At 38.2% G+C, this 16,933-nt stretch overlaps 3 protein-coding genes and 1 pseudogene across 4 annotated transcripts; 2 read left to right on the top strand and 2 right to left on the bottom strand.

Moving 5' to 3' along the window:
* Window positions 1-2,223: 2,223 nt before the first annotated feature.
* Window positions 2,224-3,427, bottom strand: LOC117779538 (solute carrier organic anion transporter family member 1A1-like). Its single transcript, XM_034615768.1, has 3 exons — window positions 3,275-3,427; window positions 2,892-3,236; window positions 2,224-2,820 (listed from the first exon to the last, which is right to left on the bottom strand). The coding sequence occupies exons 1-3, from the start codon at window positions 3,425-3,427 to the stop codon at window positions 2,224-2,226; spliced, it is 1,095 nt and encodes a 364-aa protein (XP_034471659.1).
* An 81-nt stretch (window positions 3,428-3,508) lies between these two features.
* LOC117780370 lies at window positions 3,509-5,056 on the bottom strand. Its single transcript, XM_034616885.1, has 3 exons — window positions 4,827-5,056; window positions 4,571-4,759; window positions 3,509-3,664 (listed from the first exon to the last, which is right to left on the bottom strand). The coding sequence occupies exons 1-3, from the start codon at window positions 4,891-4,893 to the stop codon at window positions 3,516-3,518; spliced, it is 405 nt and encodes a 134-aa protein (XP_034472776.1). The 5' UTR covers window positions 4,894-5,056; the 3' UTR covers window positions 3,509-3,515.
* Window positions 5,057-6,537: 1,481 nt separating this feature from the next.
* Window positions 6,538-8,204, top strand: LOC117779536 (annotated as a pseudogene).
* Window positions 8,205-8,474: 270 nt separating this feature from the next.
* On the top strand, window positions 8,475-16,145 carry LOC117780361 (solute carrier organic anion transporter family member 74D). 2 transcript variants are annotated; one of them, XM_034616866.1, is made up of 8 exons: window positions 8,475-8,605; window positions 11,461-11,793; window positions 12,347-12,588; window positions 12,658-12,916; window positions 13,456-14,070; window positions 14,362-14,422; window positions 14,604-15,337; window positions 15,412-16,145. In XM_034616866.1, exons 2-8 carry the CDS (start codon window positions 11,580-11,582, stop codon window positions 15,588-15,590), a joined length of 2,304 nt encoding a protein of 767 aa, XP_034472757.1. In that variant the 5' UTR covers window positions 8,475-8,605; window positions 11,461-11,579; the 3' UTR covers window positions 15,591-16,145. The 2 variants fall into 2 exon arrangements, with proteins under 2 accessions (XP_034472757.1, XP_034472756.1); XM_034616865.1 differs by having other exon boundaries at window positions 8,475-8,659.
* The last annotated feature ends 788 nt before the right edge of the window (window positions 16,146-16,933 follow it).

Below are 16,933 nucleotides of genomic sequence, written 5' to 3'. Positions count from 1 at the left end.
ATATCAGGCAAAAAATAAATCGAATAAAGGCAGCCAATCGTAACACCCAAAAGACGAAATAAGGAACAACATATTTGTATTTATTTGTAAGTTTGTGTTTATTTACTGTTTTCGTTTAGTTTATGTTTGTATGATTATAACTATTCTGTATTTTAGTGTTAACTCATTAGGATATCCAATTACAGGATATCTCTTTGTCCAGCACTTGTAATGACATGAAATGTATGGATACAGTATTAATGCTATAAATAATCAAATGTAATTGTTAAGAATACAAAACGCTGAAGTATACGAACTAATGTCTACATATATCAAAAAGGAAAGTAAAATACATTTGTGCTTATCCTTAAAATCTGTTTCAGGACTTTGGGGTCTAAGATGTAGATCTTCCTGTTGACTTGTGACAGGAAGTGGAGAAACTACACTGAAATTTCCTGCCACATCGGACCTCCTCCTGCTGGGTGGTGTGTTGTAGCTCCTCCGTCAAGGGCTTGGCAGGATTAAAGGACTTAAGGGTGCCCAGCCACACGCATCCGACTCGGACAGATGATGCAGTGGGACATTGCAGGTACCGCCAGGCGCTTCGGACTTGTGCTGTCGTCGCGCTTACGCTTGTCGGGCGGAAAGACGACCTGGGCATAGGTGACCTACGCTATCTGGCTCCACAATACTCTGGGCTCCCGAGGAGTCGGTAGAGGAGCTGGGATGCCGGAACACGGCTGTCCGGGTCGCAGCTCGCGCCTGTGGTGCATCCGACGATGCATCGGCGAACCCGAAGTTGCCGTGGTTGCCGTAACCGGACTGCCTCCTCGTGGCAGTGTCGAGGCAGCAGACACTGAATCCTCGTGTGGCACGGGGGCATACAGCGAGGGTGTGGTCATTGTCGGTGACCTTGCAGTTGTAGAGATTGAGACCCTTGGCATAGATGAAGACCAGCACGTCAAAGAACGGCAACCAGTATTAGACTGGCGGTCAGAATGTCTAGGATGTTGCCGTGCTTGGGCGTCTCCCGCAGCAGACATCGCTCGTAGTTTGGCGCCCAGTAGACGCAGGTCGTGCCTGTCCAGAATAGTACACATTATCATTATTAGTTATGGAATACATAATCATTATTAGTAAACATGTGAAAACAACCATAGAAATTTATAAAGAATTAAACTATATCATATCAGCTATGTTAACATGAAGGAAAACCTAAGGACAATCCCTATTTATAACTGAAATCCTAGATTTGAATTCAAAACACTTACATAAAAGTTGTTATCTTTAAAAAAAAATTACATTTCATTTACAATAGAGAACAAGTTTGGGATTATTTTGGCAATTTGCGAAAAACAAGAGAATTTTATAAATTAAACATGCTTTACCCATCAAATTAAAACAAATCTCGCTGCACTGATTTCATTTTGTTTCTGTTTCACCTTCTTCCTTCTTCACAGTCAGCAGCAGGGCAGAGGCAGAGACAGAGGCAGAGGCAGCGCTGCTGACTTCGGATATGCACAAACTCATACGAGTTGATTGTGCCTATTGAGCTTTTTTTAGCACAATCATTGTTAAGACAAATGAACAAAGCATGAATTAGCTCAGAGCAAAAAATTTGGCACATTTGAGTGCTTTTAAATCAACGGTGAACACATGTGCGCATGCAAGTTTGATCGTTTGAGCCGTATGGCAAAACAAAAGCACAAAGCCGTTCTCTGGTGTGTACGAGCATTAAGCTCAGGAGAGCAGCTGTAAAAGATTTGATTCTCGCGGAGTGCACAAAGCTTTTATTGGAAAGAGCTTGCATGCATGCATGCGTGCTATCAAGCGTCTGTGGATCTTGTGGAAGCTAAGAGTGCTGCCGAGAACAAGCGCTGCTCTGATTGGTCACAAGTGTGTGTGGATGTGTGCAGCTCTCTCCTCTCAGCACTTTGTCTTGTACAAATTGGATAGCGATTGAATAATACAGCAAATTGTTCTTTTGCATTAATGCTAAATATCGTTGAAAGTAAAATTCGTTTTAATAATGTCACTATGGAGGGCAAACTACAATTAGTCTAGGCCATTTTCGTAATACGTTTCCATAGATGTCCACAAATAGAACAATTTAGGTTTTCCCATTCATAAGTTGACAAGGAGGAGTTTATAGTTGATGCTTTATCAAAGTGACTAAGGAGGACTTACGTGTGACCAGATCGTAGCTGAGATGTGCGGGAACATAGGCGAAAAGTCCGACGATCATCAGCTCGAAGGCGAGGGCGAGAGTCTTGTCCTGGGGCAGGACGGAACGGAGGGTGATGAGGTCTTGCCGATGACGCTGATGCCGAGCAGGAAGGCGGCGGAGATGCTGAGCACCTGGAAGATGATGATCTTGTTCTGGCAACTCGGCACTGCAGGCACCAGGAGTGGCTCGGAAGTGCCCGCATTGTTGGCTGTCTGATCTCCCAGGCAGCTGCATCCCTCGTACAGCTCGAAGCTGTTGATGGAGGCTTTGCGGGTGCAGCCGGCGTAGCAGGGCGAGAAGTAGGTGACGGAGCTGTTCTCCGGCAGACGGGCATGAAGGCGGTCGGAGTGCAGAGGCATTGACTGGCGCAGTAGGGCTGGGTCAACTGCCACCCACAACTCCGGCAATGGCGCCCACATCGCACTGTATGAAGACGTAGCCACAAAGATAAGGACCAGTTTGAGGCCCAGACTTATGTTGATCCCCGCTATGGTGCGGGCCGAGAGCTGTGCCTTGGATATGACCAGACCGGCGACGAGCATGCCCACAGCCATGACTGGAGGCTTCAGGAAGTAGGCCACAAAGGCGGATCGCCACTCCTGGGTGAGACCGTCCTGCTCATTGTACGGCAGAAAGAAGCGACTCTGCAGATAGTTCTCCTCCTGCAGATCGAAGTTGAGGACACGCTTTGCAGGAACATAATGCTCAGCAGATTCAGCATGAGCAGTCGATTCGAGAACAGTCGCTTCAGAGATGGCCAGAAGTCCGTGTCATCCAGGTAGGTGGAGAACTGGCTGCCAAATCCGCGCAGATTCGTCTGCTCCATAATCCGCTGAGCAGCCTGGTGTATGACCGTCTTGGGCAGACGCTTGGGGAAGAGTCCCAGGAGCACAGCGCCCACAAGATCAACGGCGCCAATATAATCCAGCCGAGCCACCAGCCCACATTGGTCAATCACGCCCAGCACCAGAAACGAGCCCACCTGCTGTCCATTGCCCGTGCCGCCAGGATGACGCCGATCACAGCCGGACTGTCCTGCGACAAGGAGTTGTCATCAATGTAGCTGACTCCCAGGGTGTAGTAGGCCAGGATCCCATGCCCAGTGCCAGCTGGAGCACAAACAACATGGCCAGTGTCAAGGTGCTGCTCTGTGCCTCCGTCAGCGTCAGCTTTGGAACTGTGCCAGCGATGTGGCACACAAGTTGGCATCCACCAAGGCATCCTCGGACTTGGCACCATCGGCACTGACAACAAACAGATACCCATTATTCAACTGAGACAGAGAAAGCAGCTCCTACTCACAAGTTCATTATGGAGGGATTACGGCGATGACACAGGCCACCGACTGGAGCATTAGGGTGCCCACGAGCCACTTGATCGGGTGATAGACATCGGCCCAGTAGGCAAAGCCCAAGGCGAACACAGCCTGGAAGAGTCCACTGCTGACCAAGAGCCAATCTACAAATTGAATACAAAACACAATTATTCGTATGTCATCTATGCATAAAGGATAAATGAGATTGGAAATATGTAGCCACTATAGACATAGATTAAAGGAAACCTTTTAATTGCCACGTTTTCTTATAATTTTCTATTAAATTAAATTAACTTAAAACCCAAAAAGCGAATTAAAGTATTGAAAAAAAGACAGCAAGTTTAAATAGATAATCTGAACAATCAAAACAGCGATTTGAATTTAAAAAAAACCTGACAAACAAAGAACTTAATTATTTACAAACTTTACTTAAAATTCCATATTCGCCAGGGAATAGTTTAAAAAATCAATACGTTGTAAAAAATGCTTTAAATTTTATAAATATAAATTTGAAAACAAATATATTTGTTGAAATAAACAAAAATGAAATCAAATTATGTTTTACCTATATGTAGTTGTTAAGTTAATTGAATTCAATTTGTTTTTTTTTCCTTTTCTTGTAACTTTTAACTTAACAAAACTAATGTAGCTAATGGAGTTTTCTTTTTAACCATTATTACTAATCAGGCAGAGATATACATATATATACTATACCTATGACAATTCTGAGTAATCGTAATTCTAAACGTTTTGACAACTTTGATGAATATGTGCTACAACTTGGCCAAATGTTGTTATGATTACACATTTTAAAATTCTATAAACTACTACGAATGCACACACACTTAAACATCTGGTGACACACTCAGTCACACACACACACACACTGAAAATCATAAACCATATCGCAAAACTGATAAAGTTCTCTATCTGAAAAGACCTCAGCCCCATTCGACCATTGAGGCAAACACCTACCAATGTAAAAGTTATTTGTTGTTTTTCTACATTTGTTGTACATTTATTTTTGCGATAAGTTGTGGATTACTCACCCACTAGGAGAGGATTGTAGCCGTACTGGAAGGCGGCCTGTTTGGCCGAGATCCGGAAGTACAATTCGCAAGCTCCCTGAAGTAAACCGGAACTGAGGAGGACTATAATCAGGGTCCGGAGACGGGCGTATTTTTGGCAGGCGGGGCCACGACACCAGCCCAGTCCGATGATGCCACAATCGACGCTGTCTGCGGGGAGAAACACAGGAAATTTAAGATTAGACGGCTTTCAACTGTGGGCCAAGTTAACACAAACCGTCCGGAATGTTGTTGGCATTCACCGCTATCTGCGACAAGTCCGAATTTCGCGTATTCTGCGCCATTTTCTAATTGCTTATTCGAAATTCGATGTTTTGTTCGTAATTTCCACTCTGTGAATAGTTTAATTTATTTTTTAATCGTTATAATTTATTAAGTTACATATTCGCGCGACTATTCGAAGCGATTGTCGTTTGTGGACTGAGCACAGGTGAGAGAATACCGCTAGGTGAGCGCACCTTGCCTTTTGATAAGCATTCGTATTTATCTTATCGCTATTTTTATTTCATTTCATTCCTTTTTTATTGCTGCCTGAATTCAAACTTATTGCTCACTTACGCACGGCAACATGTGACCAAGCCCAGCAGCATGTACCCAAGCAGCTAATCTGCAGAGCAGCTCATGCGACTGTCATCTCTAATGTTGACAGCCGCAAGCACAGCACATGTTGTAACCACTCGATTTGTTGCTAACAGCAACACAAGGCTTGGTTTCAATTAAAGCATGACAAAATGCTTACTGCCATGCATTTACTTTTTCAAGGGTTCGTTTAACAAGCAAATTAAACTCTTTATGGAAAATAGAATATACAGGCCTGTTCAGTTTTCACTTCCACTTTTATAGGATTTATTCAAATGTATTTTCTGACATTGCATTTATGCTAAGTACCTAAAAAATATATTTTTTCACATTATCAGACTTAAATTCACAACGACAAGTGGAATTCTATACTCAAAATATTTTCAAATTAAATTTAACATAGAACAGGTTAAAGACTTACTTCCGATAATTCTTGGCAAAAGTGAAAACCGGAACAGGTCCGATTAAAAAAATAATTTTAACATCTTATTCATAAAAAATTGTCAAAATACAACCATCATTCTTCATGGTAAGAATTGTGTATATTTGAAAAAAAAAAATCTAATAAAATCTAAATAATATATTAATGCCCAGTTCAGACGGGCACTTTTTAACCGACACTTTTTCACCGACACTTTTTCACCGACTCTAAATTGTGCCGATGAAATGGGACGTGTTCTATTTTCATTGGTGATCATCGGTTTTCGACCGACGATGTCAAATTTCATTAAATCATTAAAAATTTATATCAGTTTGAATCAAGACTAAGCCGGTTGAACGGTTCGATTCGGGCTTTGAGCAATCCGAACCGGATTATGAACCGAACCTTTAAAATTATAATTTCTTTTTTTTTAATTTACTTCGGTTTTAAAATCAAGTAATATTATATCCAAAAAAAAACAAGGTTCGAACCCAAACCTTGGGTTTAGGAGGTATATAAACCGGTTTGTGAACCGAACCCAAATCTTGCTCTATGGCTCGAACCATTGAACCGAACCTTTACAAAAATTTTGGTGTTTTCCAGTATTGGTTTCAATACAAATATTTTCATAAAGCAAGCCTTGTTATTAACCAGAAATGTGTCTATTTTAAATTCAAGCCAGTAACTTTTCTCTTGGGTTTTTCAGCATGGATATAATCAAGTTTTTTGTAATTATGACAACTCTGGTTGGAGCAGAGCTGCCCATTACACCTCCCTTTCATTTGGGGCGTTGATTTGTAAGTCTTGCCCCATTAATTCGCTATTGTTATTGTTACATGCAACACGCAGACCCAAACCTCCGAGTATTTTTTGAATTTGTAAACACCAAAATGCTCTTCGATATGTTGCGGCCGTTGCAAGAGAGCATATGATTATTGTCTATTTTGCGAGCGAGGTAAGTGGCAGTTGCAAGTTTTCCCAACATTGCCTACCATTAAGGATTCTTCTTTTTAGTTAACTGCCAAGGATTTTAGTTGCCTGGAACCAAATTGCTTTGAATTTTTGCGTCAGGTGAAGCCATTTAATTTCTACAGCCAGGTGCATCGACCGTTACTGGCATTGCAAAGGATGTCGGAGGGATCTGTGATCTGGGAGGAGAGGGAAACATTGCTGCAGCTCCCCTGTCAAAGGAATAAAATACACGCCTACAATTTCACCGATCGCGATTTAAAGGATCATGGTGAGTGAGTCTACAAACCAAAACTATCGTTCAAAAATGTTTTGAATAAAAATGAACTGCATAAATATGAATGGTATGCAAGTTGTTTTTTTTCGTCTAATTTAATTTCCTATTTAAAAAATAATGTATTGAAGTCGAATATGTAAAAGGAATCAAGTCTAACAATAACAATTAAATTCTATCTTTGCAGACCACCTAATGAAAGCTGTTTCCAACAATTTGGCATTATGTCCGCTCTTGCAAATCTACACTGCTCACTCGGAGGAGATTTGGGCCATGAAACGCCGTCATGATCGCTTCTACCTCAAAGGCAGTCGACGGCAATTGGCTAGAGAGGCTCCCAATAATCCTGCTGCTCTTCCAACCGTATTACGCCACACAACGGGCCTCATTTCAATTGGGAAGATTGTTTTGGCCGAGGAGGTAAAAAGAGGCTTAATCGTCAACTATAAACGCTCGAAGTCATCATAGTCGACGAGGCCCTTTGCGACTGAATTTCGTGGACGATACTAATATACGCAATGGATTCGTGCTGACAATTAGCACCTCGATGGGTCCCCTCTATATAGAGGTACTGCCCACAATGGGCAACTGGCGCATCTCTCGCATTGTCTTCATCGGCAATGTGACATTTATTCCCAGAGACTTGCTATTCTATAGCCAAAGTTCAGTTTATGCTGTCGATGCTTTACTACATATTCGGAACTTGGAGCACGTCTCAGCTTGTACATGTTCCACATGGATGTGGTCTTTAACAGTGAGTACATCTATATACATGATATACATACTATTTATTTAATGAAATTGCCATTTCATTGGCATTCATAAAGAAGTAGTGCTAATGAAATTTCATTTCACTAGCATTGAAAAACATATGATTATAACTAAACTTACTATTTTTTTTTCATGCAGAATACTATTCAGCATTGGATCCGGACTATGTACCAAAGGAATGTTGGCTTTGCGAACAGTTTCTAACACCCGGACTCACCCAGGGAATTTTCTCGGCTTTTATACTGCTTTTAATACTAGCTATAGGTACGAGCATGCTCTTGAGTATTGGACGAAACAAGAGATTCTCCTCAGCCAATGAGCCCGAGCTGTATGTGAAGGGCTATGCCGAACGCTAAGTCTGAGTGTCGGGTGAACTTCAGTGTCAGCCCTCGCAAAGCGAACAAACGTTGCACATTCAGATAATTCACTTGCTTACAAATCTAATCATGATACCGAGCCACAAGAGAGGGAGGACAACTGGAAAGAAGAAGCGGGAAAGGGAGGGATATTAATAGTAATAGTGTCATTGTCGCATTTGTTATTGCTATTGTTATTGTTGTTTATTGTTGCACTCTTCATCTGCGAATAACGAATATGAACATAAATATGAATATATTTGCTCGTTATTTGATTTGATTTGATTTGCACGTGGGCCATTGAGTACTACGGGTCGTATGAGTAACTCAATTCTTCAATTGGCCTTCAATCGCTCACAGTATTTACAGCGCTTATTTGCTGATAATGATAATAGCGTATTATCGAGCCACAATTATCGCAACGCTTGTAACAACTACAACAACAACAACTATATCACCTAGCCAATTCATTTTTCGAAAGTTTTGAGACGACAGTTTGATACGCGCCACCCGGCTGCACGGTTCTAATTTCGCCGTACATCGTTCTCTACGCTCACGTTATTCGATTCCTGATACCACAATTGTCAGTTAAAAAAGGAGCTGAGCCAAATTGATTTATACATAAAGTGTTTTCAAGTGCCGATAAGATTAATCATTATTTGCTTGCCTTGTGATAAAATGTAAATAATATTATTGAAAAAAAAAAAAGAACAACAAAGTGTGTCGGTTTAAGTTTTACCTACTTGTCAGAAGGTGAAGTGGCCTATTAAATAAATATTCTCAGTAGTTAAAACGAATTAAAGCAATTTCTAAAGGTTTGACTCTTGCTAAGTGCATTCCGATTTTGTCACTTTTTACTGAAGAATTGAAGAAGACGTTTTAGTTCCCATAAAGTATCTACAGAGAAAAGCTTATATTTAATCTAGGCTTATAAATTGTATATGTATTTATTTTATTAAAATTTATATTCTGCAGATATCTCGATCAAACTATTCAAATTCCAGTCCTAATATATTGCACAATATTTAAAGAACACAAAATTTAATAGAAATAACTTATTATTACTTAGATAATGGGAGAAATGGACTGTGAAGGAAAAAATTTTATTTTCCAAATTTAATGCAGAATCAAATTAGAGGTCAGTAAAAGATAAAACTGACATTCCGAAAGAAAATCAGTTAAGATTTGACAAAGTTATGAAGGTTTGAATTTCGGAAATAGTGTCTAAAGGAAAGTATGGAGAAAGTGGACAGTAACCATATCCATGGAAAAAATTTATAGTGAAGTCAAAAATATTATATTTCCCAATTTTGATGCAGTATCAAAATAGACGTCAAAACAACATAAAATAGACATGCCGGATGGAAATCGGTTAAGATTTGACAAAGTTATGGGGTTTTAACTTCGGAAATAGTGTCTAAGGAAAAAATGGAGAAAGTGGACAGTAACCATATCCATGAAAAAATTATAGTGAAGGCAAAAATATTATATTTCCAATTTTGATGCAGAATTAAAATAGAGGTCAAACAATATAAACTGACATTGGATAGAAAATCGGTTAAGATTTGACAAAGTTATGAAGGTTTGAATTTCGGAAATAGTGTCTAAGGAAAAATGGAGAAAGTGGACAGTAACCATATCCATGAAAAAATTGATAGTGAAGGCAAAATATTATATTTTCCAATTTTGATGCAGAATTAAAATAGAGGCCAAGACAATATAAAACTGACATTCCGCAAGAAAATCAGTTAAGATTTGACAAAGTTATGGAGGTTTGAATTTCGAAATAGTGTCTAAGGAAAATGGAGAAAGTGGACAGTAACCATATCCATGAAAAAATTGATAGTGAAGGCAAAAATATTATATTTTCCAATTTTGATGCAGAATTAAAATAGAGGCCAAGACAATATAAAACTGACATTCCGCAAGAAAATCAGTTAAGATTTGACAAAGTTATGAAGTTTGAATTTCGGAAATAGTGTCTAAGGAAAAAATGGAGAAAGTGGACAGTAACCATATCCATGGAAAAATTGATAGTGAAGGCAAAATATTATATTTTCCAATTTTGATGCAGTAAAAAGACGTCAAAACAACATAAAATAGACATTCCGGATGGAAATCGGTTAAGATTTGACAAAGTTATGGAGGTTTGAATTTCGGAAATAGTGTCTAAGGGAAAGTATGAGGAAAATTGATAGTGAAGGCAAAAATATTATATTTTCCAATTTTTATGCAGAATTAAAATAGAAGCCAAAACAATATAAAACTGACATTCCGCAAGAAAATCGGTTAAGATTTGACAAAGTTATGAAGGTTTGAATTTCGGAAATAGTGTCTAAGGGAAAGTATGGAGAAAGTGGACAGTGACCATATCCATGGAGAAAATTGATAGTGAAGGCATAAATATTATATTTTCCAATTTTAATGCAGAATTAAAATAGAGGTTAGACAATATAAAAATGACATTCCGCAAGAAAATCGGTTAAGATTTGACAAAGTTATGAAGATTTGAAGTTTTATATAAAGTTTGCATGGTCTAGCGGAAAGGGTAGGGAAATAGTAGACAGTGATGGGAAATCAATAATTAATGTATTTTCACATTGATCAGAAATATAACAAGGCAGAACCACGTAGCAAAATTTAAAATATATTAGTAGAGTTTAATGAAATTGTGCAATAAAAGTTATACTAGGTCGTTTAATAAATTCCATTTTTTTCTTAGCAAAGCAATGGAAACTTATATTTGTTGATATAACTTTATTGCTGAAACGGTCAAGTTAATCTTTGTTATTGTTAGCAACCAATTTGCTAGTCATTTAGTAAGTCTGTTCCAAGAAATATTATTTGTATACTCTCTACTTAAGGACTTGTGGGGCATATTAAGAACAGGCAATAGGTAGAACCTACTATAAGCAAGTAGCTCATACTATAACAATTGATTATAGGATATTATATAGTCGGTTTATTGAGTAGTTTAACCCGTCCAAAACGTTGTGAACTCGATTAAAGAAAACCTGGCGAAGAATTGCTGATAAGATTAGGTATTGTTACCAGACAGTCTCTATAAATGCTAAGTTGATCGTCGATCGTGCTGCCTTCATATGTAGATTTTCTCTCAAAATTACCCGTTTTAATATCGAGAGATCGAACTCTCAGCATTAGTTGACGGTTTTGAGTTAAGCAAATACAATAAGCACACTTTTCAGATCAGTTTATGGGGTCCCAATAAATGGCCAACGCTGAGGACTTATCTAATCACACTGACTAGCTCTTATTTGATTCTAAGCAGTTGCCTATTTTAATCAGGAATATTACTCGTAATATCAAACCATTCAAAATTTTTTATGTCCCATTTAAGTTAAGAATAGTCATCGTTAGGCGACTTTTTCGGGAGTGTGAAACAAATATATCGATAGGGTTCGTGTCCAAGCTCATGATGCAATCAGATGCCACATATTGTAATAATTCTATTATTTTGCAGCACAGTTATAAATTCTCTTTTCGGTTAATCTTATCGCAACATGCTCAAGTGCAGACACTGAAAATACAAACTATCTAGACAAATTTCAAACCGAAACAGAAACAGAACCTCAATTGAAAATGGCGGAGTTAAGAGCTAAGAATCCGCCACCAGGCCAATATTTATGTGGTTTGGCCAATTGGCATCCACCTTGGCTACAGAAATATGCCACAACCAAGTCCTTTATTGCCGTCTATGGTCTTCTGGGCACCATCCAGGCAATGTCCTACATGTACTTTATGGTTACGCTAACCACCTTGGAGAAACGCTTCAAGATAACCAGCCAAACGACAGGTGAGTCTAAGGTGAGGCGACGTGAGGGTTCGGGTTCAGGAAACGATTTCAACTTGATTGATACCTTACGACACTCATTTATCAATTGTTTTGATTGTAAAAATCATTTTCTATAAATGTAACTCATTTTCCGTTTAACAAATTACGCATTTGCATTTATAATTATAAATATCTGATCAAAACTATTTCTATGAATGACACAAAGTCAATATCAAGCTAATTTTATGTACAAAAAAAACAGGAATATAACACTAGAAAAAAAATTTAATGTTATATCATAATTTATAAGAATGTAATCTTTCGTATGCATTTTAATGTATATCACAAATTCAAATTATTTGATAGTTAATTGATTTAAAACAAAAAATAATTTTTATTTTTAAAGATTTCATTGTGATATTTCGAGGGGTAGTAATATTTTGCCCTTAGAGCAAGTAAATGCTCAGAATCTAGTGTATGTAATGTTATTAGAAATCAATTGAGAGGTAAATTTAGATAGGACGAAAATAGTTATAATATTGCATAAATGCAATAATTTATCTCTTGCTCTCAGGTATTGTACTCAGTGGCAATGAGATATCACAGATATTGCTCTCCCTGATATTATCCTACATCGGTGGACAGCGCAATCGTCCACGTTGGATAGCCTGGGGCATTGCGATCTGTGGTCTATCCTGCTACATTCTGGTACTGCCCCACTTTATCTATGGTGCCGGGGATGAGGTGCTACAGTTGACTAAAGAATATCAGAATAGTCTGTTCAATGTCTCTACGGATTTCAACTATACACTGGCTGTGAGCAAACACTAACTAATATATTTCTAAACTGCAACTTATTTAGTTTTGTATGTGTTTTTTTTTTAGAGTGCAAACGCGCTGAAGAGTCAAGCTGGTCAATTATGCGGCGTGGGCAGTAAGGAGGAGAATTGCGATAGTCTCTTTAATTATGTTCCCTTAGTGCTGATTTTCTGCTCCCAGTTTGTGCTGGGAATTGGTAATACCATGTACTATTCCCTGGGTCAGACCTATTTGGATGATAATACCAAGAGAACGAATACACCTCTGATGTTATCTGTTGCCATGGCTTTGCGCATGATTGGACCCGTTTTTGGTTTCATTGTTGGTATGTTTACACCTTTTGCATCATTGTCCACAAAAAAATATATGAACTTCTTCCGCTACACTACACTAAAAGGACTGTATGAAAAATGTCTCCACTTTTATAAAATTTGAAAATTTTATATTCGTTTTTAAACTATCTTCCAATTTGAAACTTAACAGTGGACAAAAATACCTATTCTTGAAGAATAAGACTTTCATTTGCAATACAAAGTTTATATATTTTTTTTCTCTGATTTTACAAAATTCTACCATTATTATTTTGTTGTGTACATATTCGTAACAAATTCCTATTTTTAATTGTGTAAAAAAGGAGAAAACAATTTTATATTTGTAGTGTAAGAACTGCTTTCCGCTAAAAAGTTTATATTCTTATTTAAGAGCTTTTAAGCACTTTATCAATTATTTAAAAAAAATACTTTTGTCGTCTGACAAACGTCCAACAAATTCGCAAATTAAATAATGCATGAAGCAAAACATTTTGAAGAGTGACTGAAGATTTTACTCACCAGTGAATCCGTTGTGAATCCTTCGTGATTCTAGGCTTTGTTTCCCTGAACACCTTCATTGATCCCTCGAAAACGCCGCTGATCGATGACAAGGATCCACGATGGCTGGGCGCCTGGTGGCTCGGCTGGGTCATCCTGGGCACCATGATGTGCCTGCTCTCGGGACTGATTGCCCTCTTTCCCAAGCAGTTGCCCAAGAAGCTAGACAGTGAGAGACACAATTCCCACCTGCCGCATGTGTTACGCACTGAGGAGCTGAAGCGGGAGGAGGGCTTATTCCTCACCAGTCGCTCCTCGTCCAACGCTACCCTGGATCACATTGGCGCCGCTGCCCAAGCAGATCTGCCCAAATTGAAGGACTTTCCTCGGGCTCTCATGCGTTTGTTGCGCAACAAGTTGCTAATGTTCAACATCATCGCTGGTGTCTTCTTCGTGTTGAGCGCCTCTGGGTTCATGACCTTCCTCAGCAAGTACATGGAGGTGATGTTCCACAAGTCCGCACACAAGGCTACAATTATCGTTGGACCCGCATCCATTCTGGGCATGGTCGTGGGCGTCATTACCTCCGGTTTGGTCTTGACCAAGAAGAAGCCTTCTGTCAGCAAAGTTCTCATGTGGAATATATTTGTGGGCTTTGTCTACATTTGTGGTAAGTGTGAAATCCTTTTTAGAATAAGAGAGAAATTAATGTTAATTGATTGTATGTAACATAAGGCTAATTATGTGGATTCGACTATTAATTATGTTAATTGAGATGTGTAATGTAAAGTAACACCCATTGAGAGTGGTTTGCAATGTTAACTTTACATACAGCTAATTAACATACTCTCTCCGGCTCTTAGCAGCATACATACATTGTTTAAGCTGAGCAACCTACTTAAGAGAGAGAGAGTAAGCGTCACTGCACTTGTTGCACTCTAATGCCGTCCTTCACTTACAGGCCAGATAACGTATGCATTTTTATACTGTCCCGATTCCGTTTCCATGGCTCATGTGGGCAAGTAAGTATTGCCAATTTCTCCAATTTCTGCAAGATCTATTTCTGTACTTATGATAATTTGAATATGATATTCAAGATCCCTCAATTTTTCAATGCAATTTCAACTGATGAATTCATTTAAAAAGTAGTTAACTGGGCTTGTCTCTGATAATAGACATATATGTTATCTTTCTCCTATGAAGATTCAATTTGAGCACCAACTGCAATGCGAATTGCTCCTGCGAGGGCGTCAGTTACTCACCCGTGTGCCACGTGGAGAGTGACACCACCTACTTTTCGGCCTGTCACGCCGGTTGCAGCAGCTGGAATCCGGATACAAAGGTGTACGATAATTGCACCTGCCTTACCGAAGCCCTCACAATTCTGCCCAAGTTTGAGGAGCGTTCCGAGCGTTTAATGCAAGGATTCGATACCACAATAAGACCGGATTTGGACCTGGATCTAATGACGGGTTTACCTTTGATGGGCATGCCGGATGATAATCTTGATCTCAGCGATGTTCCTCTGCTCAACGATGATTACTCAGCTGAGATTGAAGCTGGCAAGGATCTCCTATCACGCAGTAAACGAGCTGTGTCTAATCTTGTGCTGGAACCGGGAGTGTGCTTAAAGGGTTGCAGCACGGCATTCTGGGCATTCTCCATTACCTCGATGGTCATCAATTGGTTGGGTTGCTCCGGTCGCATTGGAACCGTCTTGGTCAATTATCGTTCAGTTTCCACCGAGGACAAATCATTTGCTCAGGGATTGGCTTTAATGATGCTCAGTCTGTTTGCCCTAATTCCGGGTCCAATTATCTTTGGCCGGATCATTGATGCCACTTGTCTGGTGTGGACTGAGACATGCAACGGAATTGGCAACTGTCAGCTCCATGATCAGACTAAATTCCGTTACTCCGTTAACTTTGTATCCGGCCGTAAGTTTATCTAATGCATTAACAACTCTCTGGTCTGATTTTTCTAACCACTTTAAATGATCTCTCTCTTGCAGTCCTCACTTTGTTTGGCATCTTCTTTGATTTCCTCGTCTGGTATTATGGCCGTGATCTGGATCTCTATGGCGATAAGGAGACCAAGCGTCTCCAGGAAGCCAACCGACGGGATCAGCCAATAACGCCCTTGTTGGCCAAGAAGGCCGAGACTGCCGATCGCAAATACTCAATTTCCTAAAAGTTCCTGATATATAAAATGGATTAGTAACAGCCTCCACATAACCAGCCATATGTTCAAACTTCTTGCAGCTGTACGTAGTACTGGAAGATACAGAAATATGGCATACTATGTTTTTATCAGACATACGTTAAGTACACTGACTAACTAAAACTAAATCACCACTTTCCATTTTACCCCTTGATTAAGAAATATTCTTAAATTTAAAAATATTTTTTTTTCTGATAGAATATCAATTTTTAAACCAACTTCGTTTCAATACAACCATAAGTAATATATGAAATTAACAAAATAAAAAAGGTACTAAATAAAAGAAAAGTTTTGTAAATTTCTTATATTACACAATTCATTCCATTTAGTTCAAAATATTTGGAACTCACTTAATAAATTAAAGAAACAGTGGTAAAAGGTAAAGAGCCTGCTGTGCCAATAATTTAGTTTGTCAGTGTATATCACCAAGTTTGTTAGATAAATTTTGATAACAAATTCACTTTTAATTCTTTTATAAATAAGATGAATTTATGTACGAGTAATATGTGTAAATTGTATAAAAAATAATAAAAATTAAAACCAGATTTTACTAATAGTTCCAGGTAACGATAGGATGTAAGATATTAATAAATTGAAGTAAATAAATATAACAAAATTACAATTGAAAATTACAATGTTTAAAAATTCGTTACAATATTTTAAAAGGCTTTCGGTTTGTGGTTCGTTTTTGTTTTCATCTTTTTTTATTTGTTGTTTTTTTTTTCGCTTTGTATTGATAAAAAAATGTTCAAATTTATGCGGCTCTTTTGTTTTTTGTTTTTGTCAATATGTATACATACATGTATAATAATAATACATTTAATGGTGTATAAATATTCCCGTTTTCGTCTATATAATTTCTATTATTTCGTTTGTATCTATATTTCATACAATTTTATTTATTTATCAGTTGCAGTTGTTGTTTTGAATTAAGTATGTATATGCATTTTAGTAAGTGTCTTGAGAAACATTTAAATATCGTCATCATCATGTATAACTGTCGGAGAGATTTTAACAATTGTATTTTCAATATTTCTTTTGTTCGCCTTGTTTAATAGAATGCGCGGAAAGCGTTAAAAATCTGTTGTTGTTTTTTTTTTGTTTAATCGATTTTTGCTTTTAAGCATATTTGCTTAGTTTTTACGAATATTTTAAGTTAATTGAATTAACTCAAATATGGGCGACTGTTTCACTTAGTTTTGTTTTATCCACGTTATATATATTTTGTCAATGGTAACATTTGAATTTAACTTTTAAATGAGTCATTTTACATAAGATACTCCCGAATAAAGGCTTAAAGTAAAATATCGTGA

Source organism: Drosophila innubila (assembly GCF_004354385.1).
Source record: "Drosophila innubila isolate TH190305 chromosome 2L unlocalized genomic scaffold, UK_Dinn_1.0 4_B_2L, whole genome shotgun sequence".
Taxonomy (NCBI): Eukaryota; Metazoa; Arthropoda; class Insecta; order Diptera; family Drosophilidae; genus Drosophila; species Drosophila innubila.
This window is presented reverse-complemented; position numbering and strand designations above follow the sequence as displayed.